General features: G+C 28.4%; 2 protein-coding genes across 4 annotated transcripts; one reads left to right on the top strand and one right to left on the bottom strand.

The window, feature by feature from the left end:
• The first annotated feature begins 414 nt into the window (after nt 1-414).
• LOC112683951 (trichoplein keratin filament-binding protein) lies at nt 415-10,606 on the top strand. Of its 3 annotated transcripts, none has more exons than XM_025555214.1 (11): nt 415-699; nt 4,726-4,954; nt 5,685-5,805; nt 5,884-6,063; nt 6,627-6,853; nt 7,012-7,140; nt 7,211-7,441; nt 7,835-7,940; nt 8,507-8,677; nt 8,737-8,847; nt 10,499-10,606. In XM_025555214.1, exons 2-11 carry the CDS (start codon nt 4,767-4,769, stop codon nt 10,526-10,528), a joined length of 1,494 nt encoding a protein of 497 aa, XP_025410999.1. In that variant the 5' UTR covers nt 415-699; nt 4,726-4,766; the 3' UTR covers nt 10,529-10,606. The 3 variants fall into 3 exon arrangements, with proteins under 3 accessions (XP_025410999.1, XP_025410998.1, XP_025411000.1); XM_025555213.1 differs by lacking the exon at nt 415-699 and adding an exon at nt 3,499-3,606; XM_025555215.1 differs by lacking the exon at nt 415-699 and adding an exon at nt 4,321-4,510.
• Nucleotides 10,607-12,105: 1,499 nt separating this feature from the next.
• On the bottom strand, nt 12,106-14,798 carry LOC112683912 (required for meiotic nuclear division protein 1 homolog). The gene is made up of 6 exons (XM_025555120.1): nt 14,451-14,798; nt 14,039-14,162; nt 13,748-13,973; nt 12,618-12,786; nt 12,351-12,548; nt 12,106-12,289 (listed from the first exon to the last, which is right to left on the bottom strand). Exons 1-6 carry the CDS (start codon nt 14,679-14,681, stop codon nt 12,128-12,130), a joined length of 1,110 nt encoding a protein of 369 aa, XP_025410905.1. The 5' UTR covers nt 14,682-14,798; the 3' UTR covers nt 12,106-12,127.
• Between the last annotated feature and the right edge of the window lie 1,398 nt (nt 14,799-16,196).

Genomic DNA, 16,196 nt, shown 5'->3' with positions numbered 1-16,196 from the left:
GACCGCCGACGTGATATTTTTATAACAGCACATTGTAATCCAAACAGATAAATATATGCTACAAATCTACAAATTTGCAATTATGATGTAAGTACAATACCGTTAAAAGAAGGTTTTGTTGAACTAGAATTGGTTATATCTAAATATTTTTCTTTATAAAATTGTATTGGGCTGAAAATGCATATTTTTGACAGGTGTATTATTAAAGGTACGTCATCTAATAAAATATATATTAGCCAAAATGTTTTGGCCCAGCGTTCAAATATTCAGCTTTAATGGATAATTGTGATTTATTATTACACAATTTTACTTACCCGTATTAGAATCACGTTCATTGACTTATTGCACCGTTAAATCACACGAAGAAAAAAGTGGTAGGTCGTTTACGCGACTTTCTCGATATACTTGTCTTAACAATTTTCTAAAATAAGAAGAAAAAAACCAGTCGACGTTTTCACCTCTACTACCAGTATAATTGTTATTGCACATTTTGCCTTTTTTGCGGACGCTGGGATGGTGAGTAGTATTTTTGTACTTGCTGAACGCGCTATTTAACAACAACGTGCAGATTGTATACGACGGCCGAACGTATCACACGATCGATAATCACTTTTTTTTTCAAAATTATTGAAAAAAATTCATAAAAAAATCTTTGTGACTGTAAAATTTGGTTGGCTGATGTACACAAAATCGTGTCAGGTAAGCGAAATAGAAAAATTAAAAATATTGCCTCAACATCGCTTAGTATGTACTTATAAGATTAATTGGTGATTAAAAAAATTATTTTTAAATGTTTAAATTTGAAGGACATGTACGCATGTTGTTTCGTTGCTTTGTTAAAATTACGTCAAACAAAAATATCAAATCATATATCTTGTACACCTATATCAAATTATACCCGTAATACAATAATTTTACTGCAAGTCGATTTTTCTCAGCAATCATAAGCTAATTGTAAGCGTAATTCCCTTATATCTTACATTCACGTCAATGGAGTGCTGATAAATTGCGAAATTATAAATAAAATGTTCAACTACCCATGTTAGATTACTTTAATACATTTTTCAAATTATGCCATTATTACATAAAACTAATTTATTATTCAGAAGGTCATGTATAATTGTATGCATCATTAGGATTTAAAATGGGTAAATGTGAACCCGAAATTGTATAGTTTTTACCATGGACATACACATATGACCATAATCACTTCATAACATCTACACCCCCTTAAATGGTGTTTCTTTTGTGTAAATGATTACCATATATGAAAAAATGTAAAATAGATTAATTTAACACATATATTTTGTAAAATGAATATTTCGTGTATTTGTAGGCTGGAAAATACAAAAAATGTATACTAGCCATGGTTAAATATACAATTTTAATTACTTGTTTTGTTTAGCTATTCATAGTTTTCCTGTTTTTTTTCTGTTATGTATAATGTGATCAATATTTATTGTTAAGCATATAATAATTTTGATACGTATTATCTAAAAAGATAATAAGGTAAAAACCTGGACTGAACGCTAACTTTTATTAGTTTAAGTGAATTGTTTTATGTTTGTTTGTATAATATACATTTTTAATAAACTCTCTTGCGAATATAACTAACTCAATTATATTATAACAGAATAGTTTAGTAAAAACGACCATTAGAGAAACTGGAGAAGCAATATTCCATAGAAACTCCACTGCAGTTTTCGATTTAAACACTTAAATAATATAGGATTATTAAATTTTGAATAAATAAAAACAAATTACAATGTCATACAACAAGTAACAACTTATGTAAATAGAATAATTTTATTTCCGAATATGGAAAATGAATAATGTCAGAGGCGTAACTAGGTAGGAAAGGGCTCCGATGCAGTAAAAATAATTGGGCCCCTCTTTAATATTATCTTTATATAAAAATTCAAAATATATACGTCATATCGTTCTTTTAGCTATGAATACTTACTATGAAATGGGAAAATACTAGTTGGGTTCAAAGATATTTAATCACTTAAAAAAAACACGAGTTGGGTCCGCGGTGTTATTCGATAACACTCAAATTAGGTCCACGCCAATATCTTTATTTTATATATTATTTAAAGTTTTCATGCAAAATGCAGTCACCCTAAAATTTTTGTTTTAATAGAAATTTTACTTGGAATTCAGAGTGAAATTTAGGTACCACTTCAGAGCTCAGCCATACAGTTAATCAAAAAAACAGCAGTAAAAATAAAATGTCTTATGAGAAAAGATGTTTTACAAGTGGAAAATTGTTGACCCGATTAATTTTATAAAAGACATATCTTTTAAACTTATTTCCTAGGTTAAACTTATTATTAATTTATTATAGTATAAATATTTATAAGAAAAAGAAAAAACACAATATTTTTATGTCAAAATCAAGCTAATTTAATAATAATTTCAATTAATATTTTAATAATTTTTATATTAAACCTTAACTTAACACATCAAAAAACAAAATTTTTAGGAAACATTCTAGCCAACTTCTGTGTGGTGTTTCTTGGGTAACGCTTACAGGCAACTCATGTACTCCATAAAATATACCGGGATCCAATTCATGCTGTTTTCAAAATCTAGGACCCTACTCGAGTTTTTCCTATAAAACGATAAACGATACTAATTAATTGAAAATTATACAAAGTAAAAAAGAAATCCAGTTTAATAATAAAAAAAACATATTGCATATTGCGTGAATTATTATTCTATTTAAATACTCAATCGTAGCTAGAATTTATTTTGAATAAATAATTGCCACGTAATACTTAATTTTAATATTTAATAATTTCTGTTCCATTTATTATATTCCATAATTAATGTTCTCAATATTCTGTATTTACTTTTATTATTTTCTGTTCTTTATAACATTATGTATACTCTTTTCTCTAACGGACACTAATAAATAAATTATCAAATTATCAAACTACCATGTATAATTTAGGAATTAAATTTATCAACATTTTAAATTATTTTAAGGAAATACAATCTTAGAATTTTCCAAGGATTCCAAGGTTCTCTGACCTCCGAGGTCCCGGAGCACTGCCTCGCTTTGCCCTATGGTAGCTACTCCAATAAATAATGTACAAATATTTACAAATAATATGAATTTGTAACAATTGCTCATTTTCAGTTTTTTTATTGAATGATTTCAAATTTATAGTTTAAATGTTTTTATAGGTTATGTTTGTTATCACCAATAAAGATAAGATATTTGTTGTCATTTTCAAAATGTTGATAACGTTATTTGTAACGATTTATATTTATTATGAAAAATTTCTTACGCTGCACAACATTTGTAAGTCGTTTGATTTAAATATTTATATGTGATATAACTGATCTCCATGTTTTTTTAATATTAATAAGTAAATTATTCTCTAGTAAGTCGTTATCTTTTCGAATAATTTATTACATATTGTTTTAAGTTTCGCAATGACCATCAGCTGAACATTTAAATTATAATTATAATTGTAAATTATTAAATATTCAACGTTCGATACTATTCAGTTTTAATATATAACTACTTAAATTAAGTGTGAACAAAATTGTATAAATGTTGTATGGTATTCTGGTTCAGATGTATTATGGACCAAAGTAAGTAATGATCAAATATTATCTAATGTTTATGTTTCAACAGTTTTTTTTTACAATACATATGTTATATTTAACCTTTAGTGCCATTCCGAAGTATTGACTGATTTTGTATAATCGCTTAACATAATCTTTAACCAAATAAATGAAATTCAATTACTATTTATATTAATTTTTTTTTCTACTTGTAATACTTGTAAAATGAAAACTATAAATCCCAAATATTAACAATAAACTTCAGTTCTTTTTAACACGAAAAATATAAATTTTATGAATTACATTTTTTTTTTTTTTTAATATAAATAACTAGTTTTTATAAAAATAAGCCTCGAGTCCTCAACCCTCTTAATTTAGGCATCTAATTACCTTTTTGTATTAAGCATATTCTGCCGACGCCATAGCCAACGAAAAATTTGTGAGAGGTTTAAAATATAATTATGTTTTTTGAATGTCAAATTTCAAAATTTTTATTTAAATTAAATTAAATTTTCAAAAGAAAAAGAAGAAATATAATAGGAATTTAAAATCATTCAATTTATTTTTTATTAAGAAAAAATGTCGAGGGTGTCTGAACCCTCCCCCTTCAAGGATACGGCCTTGTATTGTGTATAGTAGTTATTTTGATGTCATGGTTATAGATCACCACAACATATAATAATGAAAAACATTGTGTTTGTCAAAAATAAATTACATATAACTTTTATGATAGGAAACAGATAATGCATTTTTTTAAGTAGTGTTTAGTGAATGTAGCGCACGATAAGAACTTTCTATAACTATATAGTGCTTCTATTGCGTTAATTACAGAAAATATTAACTGTAGTAAAATCCAATGACTTTCAGTTCTAGAGAATACTAAAATTAATTATTATGCAGGCCATCGTATACTTAAAAAAAATCAATATGAGTAAGCACAATATGTTTACTTCTGTTTTTTACAATGGAGCGTTAAGCCTTAGTTACGATATAGTATGTAGAAATATATCTAGTATACTACCTGTCTATTGACGTTTTGTTCTTTTTTCCCTTAAGTTACATTAGATTGTATAAACATGTAAAGTTAACCGTTTTACTTCGCTAAAAATTCTAATTTTTTTAAATTTTTTTTATTTCATATCACAGCTGATAGATTCTAGTGAAACCGTGACGTGAAAGAAATAATCATGAGTTATAAAGGCAATAATAACCGGCGTGCGAACCCCGCACAGGTTTATGAAGCATTGCACAAGAAACGTGCAGCTGAATGCGAAGCAAGAGAACAATGGGCCGGTGTCACGCAGTATTTTAAAACATGGGAGAACAACTCAAACAAGTTCACTAGTTGGACTTCACCACAGTACTACAAGAAATGGTAAATCCTAACGTTAAAATACATATTATAGATCTTTTCCTCATACTCAGAACTAGGGCCGGTACTACAAATAGCGTGCAAAATAGTTTTAATGAAATAATACATAACAGTCTCTATTAACAATAATATTACAAATATAATCAGTGGCGTATACAAGGGGGTTGTGGGGGTTAGATCCCCCAAGACATTTTTTAAATGTTATAAAATAATTTTCTTAGTGTGGGGTCGTTAGAAACGTAAAAAAAAAATGATTTCTTTCCAAATTATCCCCCCATACAAAAGGGATGTATACGCCACTGTATATAATATTTACCGTGCCAAGAACAAGTATTAATATAATTACAGTACATTAGTACCATTATCTAGGATATTACAGAACTATTATTTCAACTATAATTTTAAAAACATAACATTTTTAATAACGACATTTTTTCTACATTTTTAGTATTTGTTCAATGATAATATGATTTTCTGTTGTGAGCTCCACTTCTGCGGAGCCCTGTATAAGTTTACTGGTTACACAACCCTTGCACCGGCCTTGCATTGATTTCTTAAATGCGATTCTTACCATTATATCAAGTTATTCAGGACTTGTATAAATTTTGAATTGTAGACCAAAGTACTAATTACTAAAATATTTCATTTTAGCCCAATTACAGAGTTTCTCACGTATTTTAGAAGTAAAAGTATTTACGAACGATTAATATAGTATATTTTTATATGTTTACAGTTCTGAGTTGCAATTGGAAATTCAAAAACGGGAACAGAGAAAACTTGAGGAAGAAGAAGAGGAATTAAAAAAGTGGCGTAAGAAAATTCAGGACAGACAACGTGAAGATGAAGAATTTAAGGTGGGTAAAATCAGGATATATCTCTAATAACAATGTCGAATATTAATTTAATTTTTATATATTTTACCACTTTTACAGAAAGGTCAGATGAAAAAAAAGCCCATTCCGTTATCAAGGCCAAATTCAGTGGGGCAAAAAACGCCTTGTGAAGAAATGGCGATGGAATTGAAACGCAAACAAGACGCAATTATGGACAGGGAAATTGAGTTAAAACATCATGTGCGCTCCAAATCGTGTGATCCTAAACAAGCTAAACAAGTAAATTATATATAATATACTATATACGTTCGGATTCCAAATCGTATCATTGATAATAAGTTTTATAAAAATAGAAGGGTGATCTAAGACAGTGACACGTTTCTGTGTATGTCAAGATTTACTTCGATTTGCTGTGAAAAATATTTTTCTTCGTTTAAAATTTAATTTAATTTATGTGAAAATACATGTAAATGTTTAGATTTTATGTAGACATAGATATTACTTATTAAATGAACATCCGACATCCTTTAAATATGTACTGTAATTTATCTAACCATTTATATTGTGATATTGTCTTATTGGACTATTACCTATTTTCCAGAGCTTTAATTAAACAATATAAATAAAATATTTTAATTTTCGTATACTTTTTCGGAAACCAATCGTGTATCTTTTTTAAAAAAAATGTATATTAATAGTATAAAACTATAAAACGTTTATTAATACCTCTGAAAAAAATGATTCAAGTACATGATATTTTCGTAAAATATTTTTTCTCGGTTGCGTCGTAAACTTAGTCTTTTACTCAAACCGTTTGACTTATAGATTATTAATATTTTTAGTATGAAATGCGGGTACGTGAGCGTTCGTCGGAATCATCGTGGGACGACCGGATGGAGGAGAAAAAGTCAGCAAACCAGAAACGACGGGAACAATCAGAACGTGATCAGAGGTTATCGGAAGAACAGTTGGTAGCTGATCAGTTGGTTGAAGAAGACAAACAACGAACCCGACAAGCTCGAGCGACACAGTTAAAAAACGAACTCGTTGACCAAGTAGCCGAGTTAAAGTAAATAAACTGAAAAATATTCTGTATAGAATGATAAATTAATAGAGCTCCATGCGAATATAACATATATATGCAGTATATTGCTTGGTCCTTGGTTTCAATCGCAAAATTGATTTATTATCAAATCACATATTGACACAATTATTGATTTCGTTTAGAAGACGTTCGGACCGGTGCGAAGAACTCAAGAGACAAGAGTCTGCGTATTTATCATTGCAAGGTCAAATGGAAAATATTGAACAAAAATATGAGGAATTGGAACAGCGAAAAGTTCAAAGCTTGTCAAGGTGGTAACAAATAAATGGTAGTAACTACGAAAAAAAGTGTAGTTTTAACGGTCACGTCTTGCATTTTTAGGGCTAGGGCACTTCGGCAATACCTGACCATGTTGAAACAGAGATCCAAAGAGATGATCGAATTCTTGCGTGAAGACCTCAAACTTTTGGACGATTTTGACAAAACTGTGCACCGTTCGAATGCGGCGGCTGCGGTCGATTTGGGTGATAAAGTAGACGAATTGAAAGATTTATTCATCCGATTCGAAGACGATGAATGTCAGCGATTGTACCTGATGGACTTTATGTTCGAGTAGGTACTAAACCGTAAAGGTATTGTTACACTCTTCCACTCGAGTGAAACGAAAAAGTCCTTTGGTTTAACAGTGGTCTGTTTATTTTTTGAATCAATTAAATTTAATCAACCGAACAGTTTCATCCGGTTTTATACAAAAATCGATAACTCAATATAAATTTTCTTCAGTATTTTATAAACAATTAAAAAAAAGTTAAAAAAATACAATACCCTCAGCACACTAGAATCAATTATCATTTGCGAAGGTTTTTATTACTTTTAAAATGTCACCATTTAAAAAACATAGAATCATTCGGAGATTCAAAATCAAGTCTCTTCTGTATTACTCCTTATTAGCCTTATTTTCGTAATATTTAAAAAAAAAATATTTCATACCATGGTATTTTGTAGAGAAGAAGCTCGAAATATGTGGCGATCTCAAGAAGATCGATGGAAGAGCGAACATGCCCTTCGGAAAATGAAAGTTGAAGATTTATTTACAACTATAAAAACCCAAGTATGTACCTAATGGTAATTTATTTTCCAGATTTATATGGGGTTAACCCATGGGTCCCTAACCTAACATGGGGTTAAGAACCTATGGTATTTTAGATGAAAATAATTAATTAAAATTTATGTAAATCATAATATTATTAAACGTTTAAATTAAAATTCTATACCGTTTAAATATGTTAAACCTTAATATAATTTTAAATATTTTTGAAAATTCACGGGACAAAATGTACAAAAAATAATTCTCATTTTTCTAAACAAACCTGAAAAAATCTAATGAAGTCTAAAAAATGTATTCCCTTAGTGTATAAAATAACAATTATTTAATTCTGAGTTATAAGTCACATGATGGTGTAAAAGTGTTGCGTAAAGGAGTTTCCAGCAAGTTGACGTATTGCTGATTAAATTAAAAGCTATAATTCATATTATTTTCGAAATATTAATAAATTAACTAACATCTCCTAAATCAACATATTTCCGTCTATAACTATTATTAATTGCTATAATTTTGATCTAATATCTCCAGAGTGTAAAGAATTTGATTAATTAGGATCAATGAATTTGCTTTAGTTGGAACAGAAAATTGACCAGTGTCTAAACGAACAACGAATTTTGATAAGTGAACGTGAAGAGTTCATCAAAATCATTGAGACGGGTAATGACGAACTGAAACGCTTGGAAGCCGAATCAGCTGAGTTCTATAAACTTTATCCAGAGTTTGGCAATAATGAACAATCATCGGTAATCCTCATTTTCTATTTAATATAATATATGAAATATAGATAATTAATATTTTACAGGATAATATAGATCCTACAAAATTTGAAAAAATGGCTCTTAAGGTCACAGACCGCGAACAAAAGTTGTTGGCTGAAATGGCTCGTATGAATTTATTAGATCAGAAATTGACAGTAAGTATATAACACAATACTCAGTGCATTAGTTACATTTAATGCATTACATTCTAAAATGTACATTAAAAGATTGATCTTTTTTGTATTTAGAATTATGAATTACCTTTTTTTATACTTTTATGTTACCACTTTGTTTCTCAATATAACCCATTTTTATCTCAGTATATATATAATTGCTTATTAATTATTATAACATTATATTTAGATAATTAACATCTTATATTTAGTACAATAATATAAATATATTATTTATTCACATTGTGACTATTTAAATTTTTACAACTATAAGAGGTAAATATAATTTTAATATTAATCCAACTTTCGGTAAAGATATTTTATTTATATTTTTATTTAACTATTCGTTAGGTCGAAAGAAGAATACCATAGAGAGTTTGATTTGGACTTGGAGCTAACCTATAAGCAGGGGTCTCCAAACTATGACCCGTAAGCCGAATCTAGCCAGCGAGAAATTTTTAACCTATCTTTAAAAAAACGTTAAATAATCTAAAAATATGTGTTATATCCAAAATCGGTATTGCGCTTTTGTGTCAATTATCACGTATATTGGCCCGTTAAGAGCTAATACTTTATTTGAAGTAGGATTTGTCGTTTGGGTTTCTATGCGTTCCTCAGTAGATTTACACATAAAGTTTTCAATCTTTTCTGTTAAAACCAAGTATAATTCTGGAAAATCATCCCCGTCTTTAACAAATATTGGCGGAGATGGTTTAATAGATGCATTTTCAATAGTATCGAAGTGTGTTTAATTTCAGATAGCGGATTTTCAGCAGGTTCTTGTGTGATTTATTTAAAACGATTGGGTGTTGCAAATATTTTTCTTTTGTATATAAGTTGTGGACGAGGTGATGCTAGTTCAGAATTTCAATGACGTATTTTATTTTTCTATGTGGTTCAGTTTTTATTAGCACTGTTTGTATTGATTAAGCATACATTTGCTTAATCAATGGCGTTTGTATTTGATCATTAATAAACATTGTATTTACGTATTTGTTTTTATTTGCATGATTCGAATGTTTTACGTTATCATTATTATCTAACATAGATATTAAACTCTATGGCATTGAAGCTGTTGGTAATTAAGATTATCGGAGCCGCCGTCAACAGACCCAAGATTTAACGAATTCTCCATAAATATTTCGTTATGCGATGCAAGACAAATCTTATCAGCAACAATTTTATATTTGTTATTTATATTATTAATATGTATTTTTTTAACAAATAACGTGACAATTATTTTACTGGTGAGCATAGAATAATGTAATAAAAAAATGACTAGTAAAAAAAAAAAAAATGAACACAACTTAGAATTTGATAATGGTGGAAGCAAACAAAATCGGACTGCTGTTTTGGAACAGAGAATTAGATTTGATACATAGTTTCAAAATACTGTTCTACATTGATATCAAAACAAAAATACATATTAATTACTAAACCCTGGTATATGCAATCAAATTTATAAAATATTCGCAAAATAATTTTTTTTTAGACAACTGAATTGAATTATTACGTCCTCTTAATTTATAAAAATATAACATATGAAATTTAAGATCATTGAATATTCTAAAATAATGGTATTTAAAAAAAAAAAAATCACTTCCATATTTAATTATTTTATGTTTTTTTTTAGGATCACAGAAGAAAGAAATCAGTTTGGTGATTACTTCTAATTTTGTTTATCAAACTTTATTTACAGAACCGAATTTAATATTTATACAACTCGTGTATGGGTTTTTATGTTCATATTTTTATCAAATTGATTATTAATTATTCTAAAATTATTCTAGAAAAATTAATATTTTAATAATATTATAGTTCTAGTACACTCTTTAATCTAATATTGACGAATTATAAAGTTATAAGATATAAGTTAAAACAAAAATGTTATTTTAACCCTGTGCAATATTTTTTTTTTATTGTTTTATTGAATAAATTTTTATAAATGTGATATTGTAAACATTAAATTATATTACTTGAGAATTAATAATTATTATTTTCTTTTGATAAAAATACAATACATTTTTTGTATACTTAGTGGTTTAATTGTAAAAATTATTTGTATTTTTAATAATTGTTTGTAATGAATTTTAATGAAATAAACAGTTTTTTTGGTTATGCACCAGCACTCCATTAGACATTAACTTTTAATCTATTATTATTATTATTATTTTAATATATAATATGCACTAAGATATTAATATTATTTTATTTTATATTACATTATGAGACAAGCCCATTACAGATAAGATACAAATGAAAATTAAATGTTCTATGGAAAATAATCTTTTATTGGAGGGAGATAGAGATCAGTATGGACAATGCACATTAAATGGACGATTGGAAAGTTAAAATAGTAGTTTGAGGAAAAGAATGAAATTTCAAAGAGAACATATTGTTTATAGTGGACAGAACCATTAAAAAAAAAACAATATAATGATTCAGGGCGGTCAATTTTTAAGGAAAGTAGGATAGACAGGAATAGTATTTTTGCTGTGTCAATGATCACAAAGACTTTACTTTATAAAAGATATATATACTATACTGGTGTATAGTCATGGGGTGAACAGGATATATTAAATTTATAAGCAGAAAACAGAGAAATTTTCTTTTGGAGACATTAAGAACAAGTCGTAAGGATTCTCCCCAAGACACTAATCGCTGAAGATTATTGTGAAGAAGTTGACAGTCAGAGATAGGTTTAATTTAGAAGAAAATTTTCATATCAGCAAAAATAAGGTTTGGAGCTTTGCATTATGAAAGACGAAAGCAGCCGAGTTTATAAATTAACCAAACAGAAATGAGGAGAATACCACCTGGGGTATAACTAAAGATGTGAAGTAGTCTAAAGCTGAGAGGACATCAACTCATTAAATTGTATTTATAAAATAAGAATCAAACCAAGAAAGGAAGGGTTCGCAGATGCAAAAGAAGTCTAATATTGGGAAAGATGATTGTGATCAATATGGTCGAAATTCATAAACCCTAAAAATCAGTGTAGGTTATATTAATTTGTCATAACTGTCAAAGAAGAAATAGAATATGTACAAGTGAAGACTAATGTTTTTTTTTTTTTTTAAGTATTCAAATGTTGGTTAAAATATAAAAATAAATAATTACAGATTTTCAATTTATTACACATTATTAAGAAACATAAAAATAATAATTATAATAAGTTTTAAATTAAACAAAGCAAATGCTCTATAAAATTATAATAGTAGCAAGAGAAAATAATATAAATAAAGGAAATTAGAAACAGTCTTTATTTTACATACAACTCAATGTAGTGAATTATTTCAAAGCCAACCTCTACCATAATTAATACAATGATCATCCATTCTAATCTAATATGATGTTTGTCACTCAAATTATATGACAAAAGTTCAACAAGTTCTAGGCAATGGTTTATTTTCAAGTTCATTGTCTGAAAAAGCAATCAAATAAAAAATACTGATATAAACAAAAAAAAAATATAATTGTATTACCTTAAGGCGTGAAGAAATGCTAAAATAATTACACGTAGAACGATAGAAGTTTTCTAGTTGTTCTCGTTCCCAATAGAAATCTGGTAAATCAAGGAGATCTGAACTTAAATTAATTTTGTGCCTCAATCCAAACAATTCACCAGTTTTTTTCATTACTTCTTTTCTAGTGATTCGAATAGGCAGCCCATGTTGTAGATCCTAAACAATGGGATGTACCATGAAAGGTACACTAAGTTTAAAGAGTGATCACGATGATGACCAACTCACTTGGGTCACAAACTCAACAGAATCTATGTATTCTTCGAGCTGTGCTTCCCATGTACCCAGTTTTACACTGTGAGCCATAGCGTTGGAGAATGTATACCTATCCAAATCACAGGCCATGCCACAGTCTTTTGTAATAAGATGTAAATTTCCCTTTTGAATGGAACTCCTCCTGGAAAACACAATGCAGACACCACCATTAAAAGACCTAGTTATAACTAATGCAAATATGATCAACATTTTGATGCAAAATAGCAAAAATTACATAAATATGTTAGAAGTACATTAAAATTAATTTAAAATATATAATTTTGAAATTTAAAAAAATTATTAAAATATAGTTAAAAAATAATAAATCAATAATTACCTAATTTTCAAATATTTTTTAATAGTTATTTATTTTTCAGATGTTCCTTCACTTTTATTTATACCTCATAGATCACAAAATTAATATTTTTATTTCTTATTATAATGAAAAATCCTTTAGAAACAAAGACATCTGGGTATGATGATACCACCAACTTCAAAATGTTAATAATCCAGATACATCATAATTAACTAATTGATTTTGTATTTATGATTAACAAACCTAAATATTAGTTTTAAATTTGTTCATACATTTCTTTTTATCATGTCTTCTTGGTCTATTATCACTTAACTAAATAATCTAATTTATAATAGTTAGTGTAGCTGAGAAGGTAAAAGATTTATATCAGATTGTTAATACTTTTTCTAGTTATAAAACCTATAGGTTTAAAATAATTAATAATTTTTAGTCATATATTATGAAATTTAATTTTAAGATAAAATTTTATTCTTCCTTTATTTTTCTTGTTAACCTATTTTTCTAACATTTAAATGAATATAGCTGGTAACTTGAGTTGCTTATTAGTTATTAACAAAAATACTTATATTTCCAGAAAAAAAAAAAGTAATTATGCTCCAGAATAAATAAATACCCTGTGCTTATAAGTTAAAAGCTATCAAAATAAAAAATTCAAAGCTTGATTGACATTACTCAGAAATACTTGAATCATACTTCCCATTTAAATTACAGTTCTATTTAAGAAAAATCAAAGTTCAAGTTACACAATTTAAATCATCATACACTTGAACAACAAACCAGGCATTACTTGTCTTCAGTGTATGTGTAGAACATAATCTCCTTCTCATTCTGGACAATGTCATCATTATAGGGCCCAATCTCATGTTCAGACAAGAAGCTCATCAAAGTATTAACCTCAAGGTCAGTCATGTTCCAGCCTACCACTGAACCTTCGCGAAAAAAATACAAGTGTCTGGGCTCACTGGTCACATGAAATTTGGACACTGCATGGATGACGTCAGGAGGCATAGGCTCTAAAACATATAAGTTATGATGTATCCTGCATAGAGCAAACCACTTCTGCCACTCATCCATTTACCAGCACTGTCGTCAGAACCGTTGTACAGACTAGTGGGCTGGTACATATTGGATTCTAAGAGTGCTGTATGAAGTTCTTCCAACCGAAATTCCTCTGACGTTGAAAAAGCAGATACACGCCAAAACTGCAAATAAAGAAGCAAATTTTTATTTAAATATATACACATGAAATATTCAAAAAACATTTTTTACATTTAAATATTTCACAAAAACAGGAAAATGTCTTGTACATGCCGTAAATCTTTTTTGTAGCATTCTAATGTCTAATGTCTATGTGTTGATTAGAAGACCTTAGACTTATCTACCAAGAGGTACACAATAATACTTGTCCGAAATAATGAAAAATAGCCAAGATAAATAACATACGACATACACGACAGACTTCTGTGCGAATTTTGTATTGAGGTACTCACCCCTGGTATCTGGCCGATATCATCCACAGAAATCGGCTTCCGCCTCTGAGTACGTTTCTTGATACCCTTAACTTGAATAGTCGCGGTTGACCCATTGCAAGTGTTTAAGTTTCGCAAATATCCGCCTCCTAAAAACGGACGACCGATAGATAGGTTCCGCTCGACACACCGTATGGCCGTCGTAACGATCACAGCCGGTCGCAGCCTTACGGCAGAAGCGAAATAAAACATTTTCTATAATTTATTTAGTTTTAGTTTTTAGAACACAAATTAATATTATAATAGACGAAGATCAAGCGGACACTTGTACGCGAAAAATCGTTGAAGTTGAACTCACATGGTGATAAGCCGGTGATCACTGGTTATCAGACTCAACAACTGTCATCGTCGCAATAGTGAACGCGCCTCACACATGCTGTTATTTCATTACATATAGTAACACTGTCTTCTAAGGTAAACATAATCAAATAGATAATCACTAAATAGATTACAATTTATAATTTATTTTTATTGTTAATATTTTGTAAATTGCAATAATACACAAATATTTAATATTCGTATACCATCCTACGGGCATTTTGATGGTTTCGAGTGCCGTCGTTAGCGAGCAGGCAACTTAAGAAATTGCCTAGAGCCTCGCACTTAAAATAAATGCAGGTGCCCAAAATTTGTCAAATTAGAATAGTTAAATATATTTAGACGTAAGAAAATTGTACTGATTTTGCCTAAGGCCTCGCAACGGTCTTGCTACGGCACTGCATGCGAAAGGTGTGTCATCGGTTTTCATTTTACATTTACTGTTAAAAATGTGACTTTAAATGTATTAGAAAATATAGATATTATTCAAAACAATTAGCTAAATAATAGCTAATCTATTCGAATAGATAGAAAACGGTCGGGTTACCAAATAATTTATAACTAGTGATTAGTTCGTTTTACCTATATCATTTTTTAAATTTATATACTATAATTACTATTCATATTATTTTTATTTTTATTTTATTACTAGTTTTATTTTTTATTTTATACTATTTTTTTTATTTATATACCTATACTATGATCTGGTCAAATGTATTTTGTACGCTTTTAATCTAAAAGTCAAGTAAACTTACGTTTAGATGCATCTACTATATATAAATAGACGTTTAACATAAACTAGAATGTTTTCCCACTAACCTAACCTAGTTCATTACCAAATTGTACAAGTTAAATATAGACAACATTTTCATAAAAGTTATGTACATTTTAATCGCTAACTTATATCTTACTGTTTATAATATAAAATGGATTGAATTTTTTTTTCAATATTCTTAGTTTGACCATAAAAATGAACACCAAAATGTTTACATTTTTTAATTCCTACAAGTTCACTGTTCAATTATAGAAAGACTGAAAGTAATTAGCTTCAGTGAATCAAATCGATTTTAAGTTTTAATTTTCAAAAATGTTCAAGCCAAAATCTTTGACCCTGATTGACACGATTAACTCGTTTAACTATTGAAAAATTATTTGTTACACTAGGTTGCGGTTTCAGGTCAAAATCGGGTGTCACATGTACCAAGTAGTAAGGGCGTATTTGAGGGGGGAGGGGCCTAACCCATGGCTCGTATTTTTTTAAATATAATACATTGATTTATTTAAAAAATGTAATGTATAAATAATTAATAATATAAATTACTAGTCTATCATTATATGTTATCATTATAACAGGAACATGAGCTATAGGTAATAAACTGTAAATTATTT

This window comes from Sipha flava, unplaced genomic scaffold, assembly GCF_003268045.1.
Source record: "Sipha flava isolate LNK unplaced genomic scaffold, YSA_version1 237_pilon_pilon, whole genome shotgun sequence".
In the NCBI taxonomy this organism is placed as follows: domain Eukaryota; kingdom Metazoa; phylum Arthropoda; class Insecta; order Hemiptera; family Aphididae; genus Sipha; species Sipha flava.
The sequence above is the reverse complement of the archived record's forward strand: the minus strand, read 5'-3'. Positions and strand labels throughout refer to the sequence as shown.

Bases quoted from the DNA above. Each gene is read 5' to 3' on its own strand.
- LOC112683951 (XM_025555214.1), top strand. From the start codon at position 4,767: ATGAGTTATAAAGGCAATAATAACCGGCGTGCGAACCCCGCACAGGTT. The intron at 6,854-7,011 runs GTAAATAAACTG...GATTTCGTTTAG, and splicing joins GACCAAGTAGCCGAGTTAAA to AAGACGTTCGGACCGGTGCG. The intron at 7,141-7,210 runs GTGGTAACAAAT...TTGCATTTTTAG, and splicing joins AAAGTTCAAAGCTTGTCAAG to GGCTAGGGCACTTCGGCAAT.
- LOC112683912 (XM_025555120.1), bottom strand. From the start codon at position 14,681: ATGTTTTATTTCGCTTCTGCCGTAAGGCTGCGACCGGCTGTGATCGTT. The intron at 13,974-14,038 runs GTAAATGGATGA...TATATGTTTTAG, and splicing joins CGGTTCTGACGACAGTGCTG to AGCCTATGCCTCCTGACGTC. The intron at 12,549-12,617 runs GTGAGTTGGTCA...CCCATTGTTTAG, and splicing joins CTGTTGAGTTTGTGACCCAA to GATCTACAACATGGGCTGCC.